This window comes from Chiloscyllium punctatum, chromosome 6, assembly GCF_047496795.1.
Source record: "Chiloscyllium punctatum isolate Juve2018m chromosome 6, sChiPun1.3, whole genome shotgun sequence".
NCBI lineage: Eukaryota > Metazoa > Chordata > Chondrichthyes > Orectolobiformes > Hemiscylliidae > Chiloscyllium > Chiloscyllium punctatum.
The window spans coordinates 26,132,483-26,150,092 of NC_092744.1; the positions used below are offsets into that span (position 1 = coordinate 26,132,483).

General features: G+C 41.8%; 1 protein-coding gene across 1 annotated transcript in view; it reads right to left on the reverse strand.

The window, feature by feature from the left end:
* LOC140478634 (scavenger receptor cysteine-rich domain-containing protein DMBT1-like) overlaps positions 1–17,610 on the reverse strand; it is a 151,795-nt gene that overhangs the window by 73,430 nt on the left and 60,755 nt on the right. Inside the window, exons 10-11 of the mRNA XM_072571852.1 lie at positions 14,879–15,460; positions 305–352 (exon numbers count right to left, since the gene is read on the reverse strand). Of these exons, the coding sequence (XP_072427953.1) occupies positions 305–352; positions 14,879–15,460 (630 nt within the window). The remainder of the gene's footprint in view (positions 1–304; positions 353–14,878; positions 15,461–17,610) is intronic.

Consider the following 17,610-nt stretch of genomic DNA (forward strand, 5'->3'; position numbering starts at 1 on the left):
AGTATTAGCTAGGATGGGAGATAGAGTCTGGAAAACAGGTATTTGAGGAGTTAGGAGACAGAATAAAATGAAGGACTTCAGCAGCGTTAATATCAAGAGTATTTTCAGTGCCACTGGCTATCAAACATGCTTAGCTCAAAAGATTGATGGACAATAAAAGGCTTCAGATTTTGGTTACATTGGAACAATATTTCTGGGGCGAGGCAACTTATATGACATTGGTGAGTTGCGTCTTATAATCAGGGCTATTATCCTGGCTGTGATAAGTTTTTGCTGTTGTTGGCCAGTGTTTAAATTAACTTACCTTTTGGATGGAATCCTGAGAGGTCAGTCAGAATGACTGGAAGAACAACTGGGAATTGGAAACAGAAATGTAGTCAGCAATATTATTTGAAAGATAATGTTAACAGAAGTACTTATTAGAATCAGTTTGTGGAATAATGTGAAAAAAGGTAATTAAAAGCATTCTATCTGAATATTTGATGCAGGATTCTGGGTAATCCAAGATGGAGGACGGGAAAAATTTCTGGCTGTAACAGCTGCTCCTTTTTTGAGGTGTTTTAGGTGCTGGAGGTGATTCTCTCGAATTCCAGGAGCAGCAATTACTGTTTTATATACTGCTGCATTGTTTTGGAACTTTGGAAAAAACAAGTGAAAACAACAGCAGTTTTAAAAGGGACAAGAACAGACAAAGGAAGCACATGGTGAGGTCAGTGCAGGAGAGAGAGAGAGAAAGAGAGGGAAAGAAACTGACACCACAGGGCATCTGCACAGTACTGCCTTTGCTATTTAAATTCATGCATCACTGAGCATCGGAGTGCGTCTGCGGAAATTAACAAACAGTGAAATCCACAACTGATCTTGGAGGAACTATTTGCACAAAGTTCACATCACAGAATCAGATAAGTGTATTGTTATAATTGTGGCCTACAGAAAGTCTGTAGTTGTGAGTAGTCTGGGTTCTCTATTGATCATATGTTTTTTGAAATATGTCTCTTGATTAAACTTAAAATATAATCCATAACTATTAATTTAACCTAGGACACTTTTTTTTTTGTAGAGGAATCAAACGGTGTTATTTTCTGGGTCTGTGCATTGTGAAGGAGCAAAAATGGCCTTTAGTAGAATGATATGTGCTTCTTGTCAAATGTGGGAGTTTAAAGAGAGTTGAAGGGTTACTGCGGATTATATCTGCAATAAATGCTGTTGCTTGCAAAACTTATCATATCAAATGGATCTGTTGGAGAGACAGTTAGAAGCAATGAAGAATTTGCAACAGCAACAGTATGCGATGAATGGCAGTTATAGGAAGGGGGAAAGTCTCAGATATAGTCACATAGATGGGTTAACTCCAGGAAAGGTAAGAAAGCTAGCGCAGGAGTCTTCTGTGGCTATACCCATTTCAAACAAGTATGCTGATTTGGAAATTGTAGGGGGTAATGGATTCTCAGGGGAACGTAGCATGAGCAGCCAAGTTTCTGGTATTGAGACTGGCTGTAATGCAACGAGGGGTACATCGGGTCCCAAGAAATCAACTGTGTTAGGGGATTCTCTAGTCCGAGGTACAGACAGACATTTCTGTGACTAGCAGCGAAAAATCAGAATGGTGTGTTGCTTCCCTGGTGCCAGGATCAAGGATGTCTCAGAGAGGGTGCAGAATGTTCTCAAGGGGGAGAGAGCTGGCAAGAGGTCATTGTACACGTTGGAACCAATGACATAGGAAGGGAAAAGATTGAGATTCTGAAGGGAGATTACAGAGAGTTAAGCAGGAATTTAAAAAAGGGGTCCTCAAGAGTAGTAATATCTGGATTATTCCTGGTGCTACAAGCTAGTGAGGGCAGGAAGAGGAGGATAGAGCGGATGAATGCATGGCTGAGGACCTGGTGTATGGAAGAAGGATTCACATTTTTGGATCAGTGGAATCTCTTTTGGGGTAGAAGTGACCTGTACAAGAGGGATGGATTGCACCTAAATTGGAAGGGGATTAATATACTGACAGGGAGATTTGCTAGAGCTGCTCAGGGGGATTTAAACTATTAAGGTGGTGGTGGGGGTGGGGGAGTGGGGACACAGGGAGATAGTGAGGTAAGAGGTAAATCTGAGACTGGTACAATTGATCACCTTATTGGGATTGTATTCTAGACCCCCTAATAGTCAGGAGGAAATTGAGAAATAAACTTGTAAGGAAATCTTAGCTATCTGTAAGAATAATAGGGTGGTTATGGTAGGGGATTTTAACTTTCCAAACATAGACTGGGACTGCCATAGTGTTAAGGGTTTAGATGGAGAGGAATGTGCTAAGTGTGTACAAGAAAACTTTCTGATTCAGTATATGGATGTACCAACCTGAGAAGGTGCAAAACTTGACCTACTCTTAAGAGATAAGGCAGGGCAGATGACTGAGGTGTCACTGGGGGAGCACTTTGGGGCCAGCAACCATAATTCCATTAGATTTAAAATATTGACGGAAAAGGATAGACCGGATCTAAAAGTTAAAGTTCTAAATTGGAGAAAGGCCAATTTTGACGGTATTATGCAAGAACTTTCAAAAGCTGATTGGGGGCAGATGTTCGCAGGTAAAGGGACGGCTGGAAAATGGGAAGCCTTCAGAAATGAGATAACGAGAATCCAGTGAAAGTATATTCCTGTTAGGGTGTAAGGAAAGGTTGGGAGGTATAGGGAATGCTGGATGACTAAAGAAATTGATGGTTTGGTTAAGAAACTGAAGGAAACATATGTAAGGTATAGACAGGATAGATTGAGCGAATCCTTAGAAGAATATAAAGGCAGTAGGAGTATACTTAAGAGGGGAATCTGGAGGGCAGAAAGGGGACATGAAATAGCTTTGGCAAATAGAATTAAGGAGAATCCAAAGTGTTTTTACAAATACATTAAGAACAGAAGGGTATCTACAGAGAGAAAAGGCCCCTCAAAGATCAGCAAGGGCGGCCTTTGTGTGGAGCCGCAGAAAATGGGGGAGATCCTAAATGAGTATTTTGCATCACTATTCACTGTGGAAAAGGGTATGGGAGATATAGAACATAGGGAAATAGATGGTGATACCTTGCAAAATGTCCATATTACAGAGGAGGAAGTGCTGGATTTCTTGAAATGCATAAAGGTGGATAAATGCCCAGGACCTAATCAGGTGTACTCTAGAACTCTGTGGGAAGCTAGAGATGTGATTGCTGGGCCTCTTGCTGAGATATATGTATCATTGATAGTCACAGGTGAGATGCCAGAAGACTGGAGGTTGGCTAACGTGGTGCCACTGTTTAAGAAGAGTGGTAAGGACAAGTCAGGGAGCCTGACATCAGTGGTAGGCAAGTTGTTGGAAGGAATCCTGAGGGACAGGATGTACATGTATCTGAAAAGGCAAGGATTTATTAAGAAAAGTCAACATGGTTTTGTGTGTGGAAAATAATGTCTCACAAACTTGATTGAGTTTTTTGAAGAAGTAACAAAGAGGATTGATGAGGGCAGGGTGTTAGATATGATCTATATGGACTTCAGTAAGGTGTTCAACAAGGTTCCCCATGGGGCACTGGTTAGCAAGGTTATATCTCATGGAATACAGTGATAACTAGCCATTTGGATACAGAACTGGCTCAAAAGTAGAAGACAGAGGGTGGTGGTAGAAGGCTGTTTTTCAGACTGGAGGCCTGTGAACAGTGGAGTGCCAAAGGAATTGATGCTGGATCCTCTACTTTTTGTCATTTACATAAATGATATGGATGTGAGCATAAGAGGTACAGTCAGTAAGTTTGCAGATGACAGCAAAATTGGAGGTGTCATGGACAGCAAAGAAGGTTACCTCAGATTACAACAGGATCTGGACCAGATGGGCCAATGGGCTGAGAAGTGGCTGATGGCGTTAAATTCAGATAAATGTGAGGTGTTGCATTTTGGGAAGACAAATCTTAGCAGGACTTATACACTTCATGGTCCTCAGGAGTGTTACTGAACAAAGAGACCTTGGAGTGCAGGTTCGTAGCTCCTTGTAAGTGGAGTCGCAGGTAGATAAGATAGTGAAGAAGACATTTGGTATGCTTTCTTTTATTGGTCAGAGTATTGAGTACAGGGGTTGAGAGGTCATGTTGCAGCTATGCAGGCCATTGGTTAGGCCACTGTTGGAATATCGCGTGCAATTCTGATCTCCTTTCTATCAGAAAGGTGTTGTGAAACTTGAAAGGGTTCAGAAAAGATTAAAAGGATGTTGCCAGGTTTGGAGAATTTGAGCTATAAGGAGAGGCTGAACAGGCTGGGGATGTTTTTCCTGGAGTGATGGAGGCTGAGGGGTGACCTTATAGAGATTTACAAAATTATGAGGGACATGGATCGGATGAATAGGCAAAGTCTTTTCCCTGAGGTCGGGGAGTCCAGAACTAGAGGGCATAGGTTTAGGGTGAGAGGGGTAAAATATAAAAGACACCTAAGGGACAACTTTTTCACACAGAGGGTGGTACGTGTATGGATTGAGCTGCCAGAGGAAGTGGTGGAGGCTGGTACAATTGCAACATTTAAGAGGCATTTCGATGGGTATATGAATAAGAAGGGTTTGGAGGGATATGGGCAGGGTGCTGGCAGGTGGGACTAGATTGGGTTGGGATATCTGGTCAGCATGGATGGGTTGGATCAAAGAGTCTGTTTCCATGCTGTACATCTCTATGACTCTATGACTCTACGACATACTGCATTCATGAGAAAGCAAATTATTTCAAGCTGTGAGTAAAGTGAAATGTGTGATTTAATTATTTATGGGTGCTGGGACCCCAGTTGTCACAATATACATTAATTATTTGGATGAGGGAACAAAATGTATCATCTCAAAGTTTGCAATATTATCAGTTTGGATGGGAGGGTGAACTGTGACAAGGATGCAGGGATCCTCCAGCATGATCAGGACAGGGTGGGTGAGTGGGCGACTCAATGACAGATGCAGCATAATTTGGATAAGTATGAGGTTATTCACTTTGGAAGCAAAGTCAAGAAGGTAGATTACTATCTGAATGGTGTAAATTGGGAGAGGGGAGTGTACAGCGGGACCTGGGTGTCCTTGTACACCAGTTGCTGAAGGTAAGCATGTAGGTGCAGCAGTTGGTAAGGAAGGTAAAAGGTATTTTGGCTTCATTGTGTGAGGCTTTGTGTACTGGAGCAGGGATGTGTTATTGCAGTTATACAAGGCCTTGCTGAGGCCACACCGAGAATATTGTGTGCAGTTTTGTTCTCCTTTTCTGAGAAAGTTAAAAATAACACAACACCAGGTTATTGTCCAAAAGGTTTATTTGGAATAACAAGCTTTTGGAGCACTGCTCCTTCATCAGGTAGCAAGTGGGACAGGATCATAGGACATAAAATTTATCGTAAAAGATCAAAGTGTCATATAACTGATATGATGTCTTGAACAAACCTGGATTGCTGCTGACTTTTTAATCATTTAGAATGGGGTTGCAGGTTTCGATTCATTCATATGTAAATTCCAGAACTGCTTTCAAATCACATTTCCAAGATAACTTAAGGTTTATAAAAGTAGAGGTAATATCTCAGTTCAGACACTGCATTAAAGATGTGAGGTTAGCGACTGTCTGTCTCCGAAACTTGAGTCACACTGGCTCTATTTTCAAAGGAGAAATTTATAAAATATCACATGGACTGATTGCCTACAAACTGTGGGTTTTTTGAACAAAATACAAATACAAATTCACCCCATTAACCTATATATGCGTGTGTGAGTGTCCATGCGTGCATGTGATGGAGAAAGAGAGAGAGAAAGTGTATGTTTGTGTGTATGTGAGAGAGAGATTGTGAGCATATGTGTGCACTTGATAGAGTGTATGTGCAATCGTGATGGAGTATATTTCTGAGAGAGAGAGAGTGTGTGCATGTCTGAGAGAGAGCATGTATATGAGAGACGGTTTGTGTGTGTGCGATCATGTGTAACAGCATGTGTGTATGTATGCTTGTTTGTAAGTGTGACAGTGTATAGTGTCATGGGGTCACCTGTAATGTGACAGGAACCCAAGATCCCATTTGAGGCCATTCTCATGGCAACTGAACTTGGCTATCAGCCTCTGCTCGGTGACTCTGCATTGTTGCGTACCTGAAGTCCAACTTGGAAGACGGTCACCCAAAGATCTGAGGCTGAACGTCCTTGATTGCTCAGCTGTTCCCTGACTGAGAGGGAACATTCATGTCTGGTGATTGTCGCATGGTGTCCATTAATCCATTGTTGTAGTATCTGCTTGGTCTCTCCATACACCATACCTCAGGGCATCCTTGCTTGTAGTGTATGGGATAGACATGTTGGCCGAGTCACTTTAGTACCTGCCACACACGTGATGTCCCCATATGTAATGGCAGTATTCCGGTCAACATACTCTGACATGTCTTGCAGTGGTTGCAATGATAGGGTTGTACAGTGTTGTGGTCGATGTTGTCCTGAAGGCTGGGCAGTTTGCTGCGAATAACGATCTGTTTCAGCTTTGGCGGTTGTTTAAAGGTGAGAAGTGTATGAGTAGGGAAGATCTTGGCAAAGTACTCATCCTCATAGACAATATTTTGCAGGCTGTGAAGAACATGATTATTTTCTCTGCTCCTGGGAAGTAATGGACAACAAAGGGTATCCTATCAGTTGCATCCCATGTCTGTCTCCTGAGAAGGTCATTACGGTTTCTCGCTGTGGCACGTTGGAATTGGCAATCAATGAGTTGAGCATTATATCCTGTTCTTATGAGGGTATCATTCAGAACCTTCAAATGTCTGTCACATTTCTCCTCATCTGACCAGACCCTGTGTATGCATAGGGCTTGTCCATACGTGGTGGCTGTTTTAATATATTTGGGGTGGAAGCTAGAGAACAGCAGCATCATGAGGTTATCCATGGGTTTGCAGGAGAGAGAAGTACCGAGGTGTCTGTCCTTGATGGTGATGCGTGTGTCCAAGAATGAGACTGATTCTAAAAAGTGATCCATGGTACGTCTGATGATGGGATGAAACTTGTTGATATCAATGTGTTGTTGTTTCAGTGACTCCTCACCATGGGTCAGAGGAAGAAAATGTCATCAATATATCTGGTGTAGAGTGTTGGTTGGAGGTCCTGTGCAGCAAAGAACTCTTATTCGAACTTTTGCATGAAAATGTTGGCATAATGGGGTGCAGATTTGATGCCCACAGCTGTTCTGTGTGTCTGGTCGTCGATGGAGAAAATGTTGTAGTTGAGGATGAAGTGGATGAGTTGTAGGATGGTGTCTGGAGACTGGCGGTTATTGGTATTGAATGCTGAGGCTGTTGCTGTGATGCCCTCATGATGGGGAATTCTGGTGTAGTGTACCGAAACATCCATTGTTACGAAGAATGTTCCTAGTTCGACTGGTCTGTGGCTGCTGAGTTTCTATAAGAAATCTGTGGTGTTGTGACAGAAGCCTGGGGATTCTCTGTGCAATGTACAAACCAGAACCTCCACATAATTTCTGAGAAAGGATGTTCTTACTCTCTAGGGAGTGCAGCAAAGGTTTACCAGTCTGATTCTGGGGATGGCAGCGCTGACGTACGAAGAGAGATTGGCTGGGTTAGGATAGTTTTCACTGGAGTTCAGAAAAATGAGGGGGGAGTCTCATAGAGACTTATAAAGTTCTTACAGGACTAGACATGGTAGATGCAAGGAGGATGTTCCTGATGGTGGGTGCATCCAGAACCAGGGGTCACAGTCTGAGGATTCAGTATGGACAATTTAGGATGCAAATGAGGAGACAGCTATTCACCCAAACAGTGGTGAGCCTGTGGAATTCATTAACACAGGAAGTAATGATGCCAAAACATTAAATGTATTCAAGAAGGGGCTAGATATAGCACTTGGGGCAAACGGGATCAAAGATTATGGAAAGAAAGCAGGATTAGGCTATTGATTTACTTTTCATCATTTATGTGAATGATTGAGATGTCAATATAGGAGGTATAGTTAGTAAGTTTGCAGGTGACACCAAAATTCAGGTGAGGAGGACAGCAAAGAAGGATACCCCAGAGGAAATGTGATCTTGATCAGATGGACTAATGGGCTGAGGAGTGGCAGATGGAGTTTAATTTAGATAAATGTGAGGTGCTGCATTTTGGAAAAGCAAATCAAAGCAGAACTAATACACTTAATGGTAAGGTCCTTGGGAGTGTTGCTGAACAAAGAGACCTGGGAGTGCAGGTTCATAGTTCTTTGAAAGGTGAGTCACAGATAGATAGGATAGTGAAGAAGGTGTTTGGTATGCTTTTCTTTAATGGTCAGAGCATTGAGTAAAGGAGTTGGGAGATCTTATTGCGGCTGTACAGGACATTGTTTAGGCCACATTTGGAGTATTGTGTGCAATTCTAGTCTCCTTCCCATTGGAAGGGTGTTGTGAATCTTGAAAGGGTTCAGAAAAGAACTCCAGTGATTTTGCCAGGGTTGGAGGATTTGGGCAATAGAGAGATATGAATAGGCTGGGGCTGTTTTCCCTGGAGTGTCAGAGCTGAGGGGTGACATTGTAGAGGTTTATAAAATCATGAGGGGCATGAATAGGGTAAATAGCCAGTCTTTTCCCTGAGGTGAGGGAGTCCAGAATGAGAGGGCATAGGTGTAGGGTGAGAGGAGAAAGATATAAAATGGACTTAGGGGGAAGCTTTTTCACACAGAGGGTGGTGCATGTATGGAATGAGCTGCCAGAGGAAGTGCGGAGGCTGGTACAATTTCAGCATTTAAAAGGTATCTAGATGGGTATATGAATAGGAAATGTTTAGATGGATATGGGCCAAGTGCTGGCAAATGGGACTAGATTAGTTAGGATATCTGGTTGGCATGGACGAGTTGGAACGTAGGGTCTGTTTCCGTGCTGTACTTTTCTATGACTCTATGACTGTGTTGGATGATCAGCCATGATCATGATGAATGACAGTGCAGGCTCGAAGGGCAGAATGGCCTCCTCCTGCTCCTATCTTCTATGTTTCTATGATTGCAGTGTGATTAAGACTGGGAGCTGAATACTCAAGGAAATTCATCATTTAGGAAGAATAGACAAAAAAAAACAAGTGAAGTAGTAATTTTGATTAATATTAATTTCTTCAACTTTCCATTTTCAAAGTCCCCTACCACTTCTGAGAAATATTTCTGCATCATCCTCCCAAAGACAGGCACAAAGAAATTGTTTTTCAGATACACCCATTTCCTATTCTCTGTTCTCCTGTCTAGACCAGTAAAGAATGAGTTATTTGATGAGAAAGACAGAAAACAATGGTGTGATATTGTGCAGTGTTGATAGCTAAGAGATGCTTGTTCAGAAGTCACAAAAAAGACAGCATTATATTCTGAAGGCAAATTGTATTTTGGCCTTCATTGCAAGGGACTTTGAGTACAGGAGGAAAAATATTTTGCTGCATATGTATAGACACCTATATTTATGGTATTGTGTTCAGTTTTGGTCTGTTTACCAAAGAAAGGATACGCACTCCCTCGAAGTAGTGCAAAAGGGTAGAACAGACAAATCATAAAGTCAAAGAGTCATAGAGTTATACAGCACAGAAACAGAAACTTCAGTCCAACTTGTCTGCACCAACCAGGTATCCTAAAATTATTTTGTCCTGTTTGCCAGCTTTGGCCCACATCACTTTGAACCGTTCCTATTCATGTACTTATCCAGCCTTTCAAATGTTGTAATTGTACCTACTTCCACTGTCTCCTCTTGTAGCTGATTTGATACACATAACACCCTTTTCATGAAATGTTGCCTCTCAGGTCCCTTATAAATCTTTCTTCTCACACCTTAAACCTATGCCCACTTCGTTTGAACTCTGCTACCCTGGGAAAAAGACCTTGGCTATTCAACACAGCAATGTCCCTCCTGATTTTATAAACATCTATAAGATCACCTCTCATTCACTGACACTCCAGTGAAAGTATCCCAGTCTATTTAGCTTCTCCCTATAGCCCAAACCTCTAATTCCAGCACCATCCTTGTAGATATTTTCTGAACCCTTCCAAGTTCAACAACATTATTCCTATGGCAGGCAGACCAGAATTGAATGCAGGATTGTCATTTCAGGCAAACTTTGGGAAACTATCCCTGCATTCTTTAGACTTTCAAAGAACGAAAGGTGATTTCTGTTACTTTGAAACTGTGACAGCACAATACACGGTCAATGTGTATAGCTTTAAATTAAGGGGTGGTAGGTATAGGACAGATGTTAGGGGTAGATTCTTTACTCAGCAAGTCGTGGGTTCATGGAATGCCCTGCCAGTAGCAGTGGTGGACTCTCCCTCTTTATGGACATTTAAACGGGCATTGGATAGGCATATGGAGGATAGTGGGCTAGTGTAGGTTAGGTGGGCTTGGATCGGCGCAACATCGGGGGCCAAAGGGCCTGTACTGCACTGTATTTTTCTATGATCTATGTAGATACGATGTTTCCCTGCCTGGTGAGTATAGAATGAGGCAACCGCTCAAAAGATCATGAATCATTGGAATTTTCTAACCTAGTGTGCTGTTGAACTGCCATAAATGAAGAAAGGAATGTACTACTATATATCCAGTCACCAATATTGAAAATGCAACTACAGTCTGGATCTCACACAAAGCATGAACTACGTTTCCCATATTGCTGATTAAGATGGAGAAAAATACTGCTGCAAATCCATGGCTAAAAATGGTCAGATTTTAAACTATCTTCCACTTGAAAGCAGTTATAAAAAGTATGAAACACGTATCAGAACAAATAATGCTGACATCATGTCTGTGCGTGCAGTTCTTTTGAGTTGTTTGTATCGTGGGGCAGTACTCGAGAATAGTCTCATTTCCCTGGCATTCATAGACATCCTACCATATGGGACCACTGCCTTCTCCAAAGTGAGCTCTTTTGAGCACCGATATAACTTCTCCACATTTCAGTGATGCACACACAACACGGGCATCCTGTAAATCCCAGAGTGAATCACATACAGACCCCCAAGTCTCTCCTTTCTGAACCTCTAACCTTCCAGAGCATCTAGCTGCTCCACCAACAAGTCTGGGCTGTTTGTGATCTGTTGTTTAAAAACAATAAAAACCTTTCATTATACAGGGTAAGCCAAACTCTCCATCGCCAATTATCTTGTGCTGAAAATTGTAACATCAATGTTATTTTAGATTGGAACAGTTTCACTATGAAGCTATCACAATCGTTTTCTCATTAGATTATCTGAGTGGTCATCTGCATCTTGCCATTAATATTTATACATTACCGAACAAAATTGCTGTTGAGCAAGATTATTGCATTTCCATGTCCATTAGAATCCTTAATTGTTACATTTGACTGACTTCAAAATACAACATCACATTTTCAGTAAATTCTGTACTCAATCGCATTACAGCAAGTTGCTAGAACCATATAGTTTTGTTTTGGAAAGAAAACTGGAAAATTGAACTTCTGGACATTACTTCGGGAATGGGTTACTTACCATGGACTTTTGGAATTTGAAGGTTATAAGACAAGTTGTGTTGTAACTTAGTTGTTGATTACCAAGATCACAGGGAAATACACAGTAAGTCAGGCAGCATCTGAGGAGCAGGACAACCAATGTTTCAGGAGTAAGCACCAATTTTCTTTTTCCAATTTATCGATACTGGTCTGCTCTTATTATCCCATGTGCATTTTTTAAAATTCTAGTCTATCCCTTGTATTTTTCAAAAATTAACTTAAAAGTTAAGATAGAAAAATCATTGAACCCTGTATATCCCAGGGCTTAATTATATTTACACATCACAATTCAAGATCTGAGTCCAGGAATGCCTCCCTTCTAGTTGAACTGGAAACATTATGCTGTGGAAAATTCAACTGAACATACTCCATGACCCCTTTTATCTTCTTTGGGGCCTTCAGACTATGACTATCACAGTTAATTGGTTAACCAAAGTCCTCCATCCCATTTTACTGCCTAAATTTCTGGCCCTTTCCAGTAATTTCCATGCCAATCATTCTCTTCACATATTTGCAAGCTCGTGATCTGGAGACAGCAGCAAACATTTTTTGCTTAGCTCTAGAAAATGTAACCCAACTCTTGACTCTGGTACCATCGCCACATCTGCACCTTCTGACCAACGCCAGCAATATCATCTTTCTTCCAGTATTGCAATGTCCCCATGGTCATTACTGCCAGCTTTGCTATTTTCCCAGTTACTTTGTTTCCAGGAAACTGAGAGGAATGTAAAGGCTGTCTTGTTCTTTTCATTGTTGTGTTTGTTTATGGTCTCAATGGGAAAAGGAAGTTTTAACAAGCAAGGATTGTGAAATGAGTTTCTGAACCTTTTTTAAAAAGCAAGTTACTGAAGCTGATTGTGTAGTAATTACACTGCTCTTTGTTCAGGAGTGTAGAAGGCTATTTGGAGAAGGACCATCACCAGAGATTGTGTTAAAATCTTTTATTCATATTCTTCTATCACTGAGCACAGAAAAAAAAAGATGGAACTAGTCATATTGGTGTTTCTTCAGGTTGAACCATACTACCCAAGAACAATTCCAGCTCCCTGAGGCATCATAATGTCTGAAGATGGGACTCCAGCGCGTCAAATGAAATTAAGATACATTCAATAAGACTGATTGTCTGCATGAGATCAAAAGAAATCTTGTGATCTGTGGATCCAGTTTCTGGCAGATGACCTGCAGGAGTTAAAGTCAAATGTCACACCACCCAGGTTAGAGTGCAATAGGTTTTTTTTAAATCACAAGCTTTCGGAGCGCTGCTCCTTCATCAGGTGACGTTCAGAAAGCCTGTGATTTCAAATAAATCTGTTGGGCTATAACCTGGTGGCATGTGAATTTTGACCTTGTCCACTCCAATCCAACACCAGCACTTCCACATCACACTTAATGTAGGCCGTTTATTGATATCTACCCCACCATTTATTGCCCATCTCTAATTGCCCTTAGGAGTTTATGTTGTTCTTGGGATACCATCTCTCCCAGAGGATCTGGGTTCAAACACAATTTGCTGTTGACTAATGTTAGAGGGATAGTCACAGTCTACCAAGTTTGTGCCAGTTGAAAGTGAATGCACCTAACTATTCTAATCCTGTTTTCCAATAGTTATATGCCACAAGTGCACTCTAAATATTTCCCCAATGTTGTGAGAGTTTCTGTCTCTACCATTCTTACAAGCAGTGAGTTCCAGATTTCCACATGCTCTGAATACAAAACAGGTTTTCCTTACATCCCCTCCTGCCCTTTACCTAAAATCTATGCTCCCTTATGACTGATTCCTATTCCAAGGGGAAATGTTCCTTCCTGTCTACCCCATCCATGCCCCTCATCATTTGATACATCCCAATCATGTCCCCCATGAACGTTTCAAATTGTTAGTGATGATTGAGAATTTCCAATGTGGTGATTATGTCAGTTAGCAACACATTTTCCCCTTCACTGGTTCTTTCATCACTTGCCTTGGCTTCAGAACAGCAGTTATTTTATTTGAAGGACGTGTAAGGTGTGTTTATAACAGCCAAACTGGGATAGTATCCACCTGCAAATCCTTCCATTGTATACTAATGTCAGGCAGTAAAAGAGTTGCAGAGGTTCATGATTGGCTGTCTGGGGGAAAAGAATCAGAACCTCTCCTATCACTATCCCTCACTCCAGGCTACAATATGTCTATAAAAGTGAACTTCACCTCCTTGGAAGATTGGTTGGTTCGGATGGCTGGATTGCTGCTCTGAATCAGATCAGTGAGAATGCCGCAGGGGTCAATTGAGTTGTGGTAAATCAGGACCTTTTTTTTGCCCTTGTGGAGATTGAAAAACTCTGCATCAGACCTGCGGCTGATCACAGAACTGAAAAAGATAAGGAAACGTTGCCCTTATCAATTACTTTTAAACAACGAAAATGAAATTTTAAGATCCTCAATGGATATCTCGCCCTGCTTGCGCAATGACCAGTTCTTGGTGATGTGGAATCTATCATCTTTACCCCAATGTCCCCGCGTCCCGGAAGAACATATAACCTGTTCACTTCTATTTCGAATCTCTGTTGAGCAGTTTTCTTTGGCGTTGAGGTTGCCATCACTTAACAGTGAGCATTGTTCTTCCTTGCCACTTCCCTTTAAGAGGGATAGCCAGATTTTGTGAACCGTTGAACCAGGTAGTTTCCTTGCTGAATGTAGAGGTGGGCTGACAGATTTGAGAAACAAAAGGCAGGAACCTGCGGTCCGCTTTCCTGACGCTAAACCCGCCAACTTTTCGTGTAGCGCAGGTCGATAGAACAGGCATCGGCAACGTTTGACCCGTGACGCTATAAGCAGTAAACATGGGACAGAAATTCAAGCCTCCTGAAACGGATCTTTTTTCAGACTTTATGGGATATAATTTGCAACATCCTCTCTATATATGTGTGTGTTGCATTGTCAGTTATTGAGTTATTGCATCGCTATTTGCTTTTACAATTTAAAAGGGAAATAATGAAATGTATAAGCAAACAGACACATCTATCACATTGGTATCAACCCAACATCCTGACACCAAAGGGGCATTCCTGGCAGTGCTACCTTCCAGAGTTTAGAAAGAGTTGGATGATTAGAAGACAATTAAAGTTTGATGTAGGATCAGAACATTGAACATTGGAAGGCTAATCCTAACCCTATCGCTGGACACCACCGACCACCCCATGGCACGACCATCTCTTCCTGAACTATTACTACACAGATGAAGGGCCACACATACATGGCAGCATCACCAATGACAAGTTCGCCTCCCATGAACATGCCATCGTGACCTCGAACTATGTCGCACTATCTTCACTGTCGTGGGTTAAAATTCTGAAACTTACTTCTTTACATCTTGTACATCCCCACCCCATGTACAGGAGCTGTTCAAAAATGAAACTCACCATCACTCACTCAACAGCAGCTGGGGATGGGGAGTAAGTGGACGAACCTTTAGAGGAGACTCATAAATTGCCTGCAAACGCTGTCTGTCGTTCCTCCGCCTTGACTGAACGAGGGAGCGCTGATCTCTCGGTTCGCCAGTTGGCTGCTGAGATACCAGGCGCCTCGACAAGATTCCACTCAAAGTTAAAGATTTCCACCCATCTTCCTGACTAATTCCCATGTCAGCTAATAAAGTATGCGGACAGAAATAGTAAATATTAATGAGCAATTCATTAATACCTTTGCAGAAGATGACTCCACTCGTCCCAGTTTCGCACTTCTGCTGGCCGGAAGAATTGAGTGCACACTCCGACAATGAAGATTCTGTTCCTTTGCACTGAATCTTATCCACTAACATAGGTCCTGTTTCTTGTGTAATGGGATTTGTCGATGTTGTGTGATAAGAACCGCAGCCAATTTGCTTGCAGACAATCTTTCCATCAGCCGAATCCCACAGACTACTACAAACGGAGTTCCACTGACCTCGGTAATAAACCAGCAAATTTCCAATACATGGTGCATATGGCCCCACCAGCATGGAACTTATGAGCTCTGTTAAAATCCAAAGGGAAGAAACATTAATTTTGCAAAACGCTTCCCAATTGAACTGAACTAAGTGTTCTGGGATAATTATAAACCATGTTATAATTTAGCACAATAACAGCACTGATTCATCGGAGTCTGTTAGCTCAGTTGGTTGGACGCCTGGTTTGCGATGCAGGGTGATGGTGCTGTTTGATTCCTGCATTGGCTCAGGTTAATATGAACGATTCTCATTCTCAAACTCACGCCTCATCGGAGACGTGTTACCCTCAGGTTAACCCGCTACCAGCCGTCTGTCTCCATTGAGAGAGCAGTTATAGGATCCAAAGCGACTTGACCTTTATACTGATTCACAGATTTATAAAAGTATTATCGTCATATATTTCAAAGTGCTGCTGTGCACACAGATTTTGGTTTGACCACTCTCGCTCGATCTCTAATAAATCCCACTGCGTGTTTGTGTTATGGCAGAATTACTGAGACAACTTTTTTTTCGCCAAATGAAATGACAACATACAAGAATACGGATCAAGTGATTAAATATTGAATTAGAATCAATGGATCTTTGGCAACAGGTACACGATGGGCCGAATAGCCTAATTTGCTATTGTGAAATCTCACACAGATGCTCCAGCTCGATCACAGTCACATTGAAAGGCAGGAGAAGAAATTGTGAACAGTTTGGAAAACATTTATAGTCATGTCTTTAATTGCTAAAGGATTGTGAACAATTCTTGACATGATACTTCGTATAATTGGCGCTATTTCATGATTATTACAAATCCAGGATGTTTCCAGAGCTGGAATGATTTAGCTTTGAAAAAAGACCGGTTAGGCCCAAGTTGTTTTCTTTACAGCTGTTAAGGAGGGGTGGTCATCCCAATGATACCTGCAAAGTTACACATGGCACTGCAGGGCAGATGGGAACAATTTTACCCCTTATTCCAGATGTAACATGGATAAGGTGGATTTATGGAAAATATTTTTCACTCAGAGGGTGGTGGGCATGCAGAATTCACTGTCGAGAGTGTGGTGCTGGAAAAGCACAGCAGATCGGGTAGCATCCGAGGAGCAGGAAAATCGACGTTTTGGGCAAAAGCCCTTCCTGATGAAGGGCTTTTGCCCAAAATGTTAATTTTCCTGCTCCTCTGATGCTGCCTGACTGGCTGTGCTTTACCAGCACCAAATTCTGGACTCTAATCTCCAGCATCTGCAGTCCTCACTTCCACCTATCGAGAATTCACTGTTGAAAAGGATGTTGGACAGGGGAATCATTACGTTATTTGAAATATATCTTCATGAACACTTGAAATGCCATACAATGTGCACAAGTCATCAGGCCAAGTGCTGGGAAAAGGACTAGAGTAGATTGGTGCTTGATGGCCAAATAGCCACAGTGGGCTGAAGGGCCTCCTTCTGCACTGTAGTACTATAAGGCACCAAGACTCTGTTCCATTGCTTTGAAATCAATACTGTGACAAAAAAAAGTTGAACGATTTGAGGCCACTCTTAATATTACGATGCAGATAAAAGTTCATGCTGGCCTACTTACAGGATGCCTGAGAGTTCATGAATACATTCAGCGCACATTTTCCTCCATGGTTGTGAATGATTTTTTTTTAGCCTGTTATAAGACATCATACTGTTAGACTGCAAGAGAGACCCAGGCAGTGATTTGAAGATAAATTCACATTTAATATGTGGGAGGCTTTTAAAGAAATGTTGATGAGAGTTCAAGAGAGATATGTTCCTGTGAAAATGGGGGACTGAAATGGCAAGATTAGCAAACCATGGATGACAGGTGAAATTGTGATACTTGCTAAGAGGAAAAATGAAGCGTACATAAGTACTAGGCGAATGAAGGCAGACAAAGCTTTGGAAGAATATTGTGAATGTAGGACTAATCTGAAATGAAGAATTAAGAGGGCTAAAAGGGGGTCATGTGGTATCTTTAGCAAACAGGGTTAAGGAGGGAGGAAGTGTTGGGTATTCTAAAAGGCAAGTCCCAAGTCTGGATAGGATCTATCTCGGGTGACTGAGGGAAATGAGAGATATCTTTGCAGCATCCTTGAACATGGGTGAGGTCCCAGTGGACTCGAGAATTGTTAATGTTGCTCCCTTGTTTAAGAAGGGTAGCAGGGATAATCCAGGTAACTATA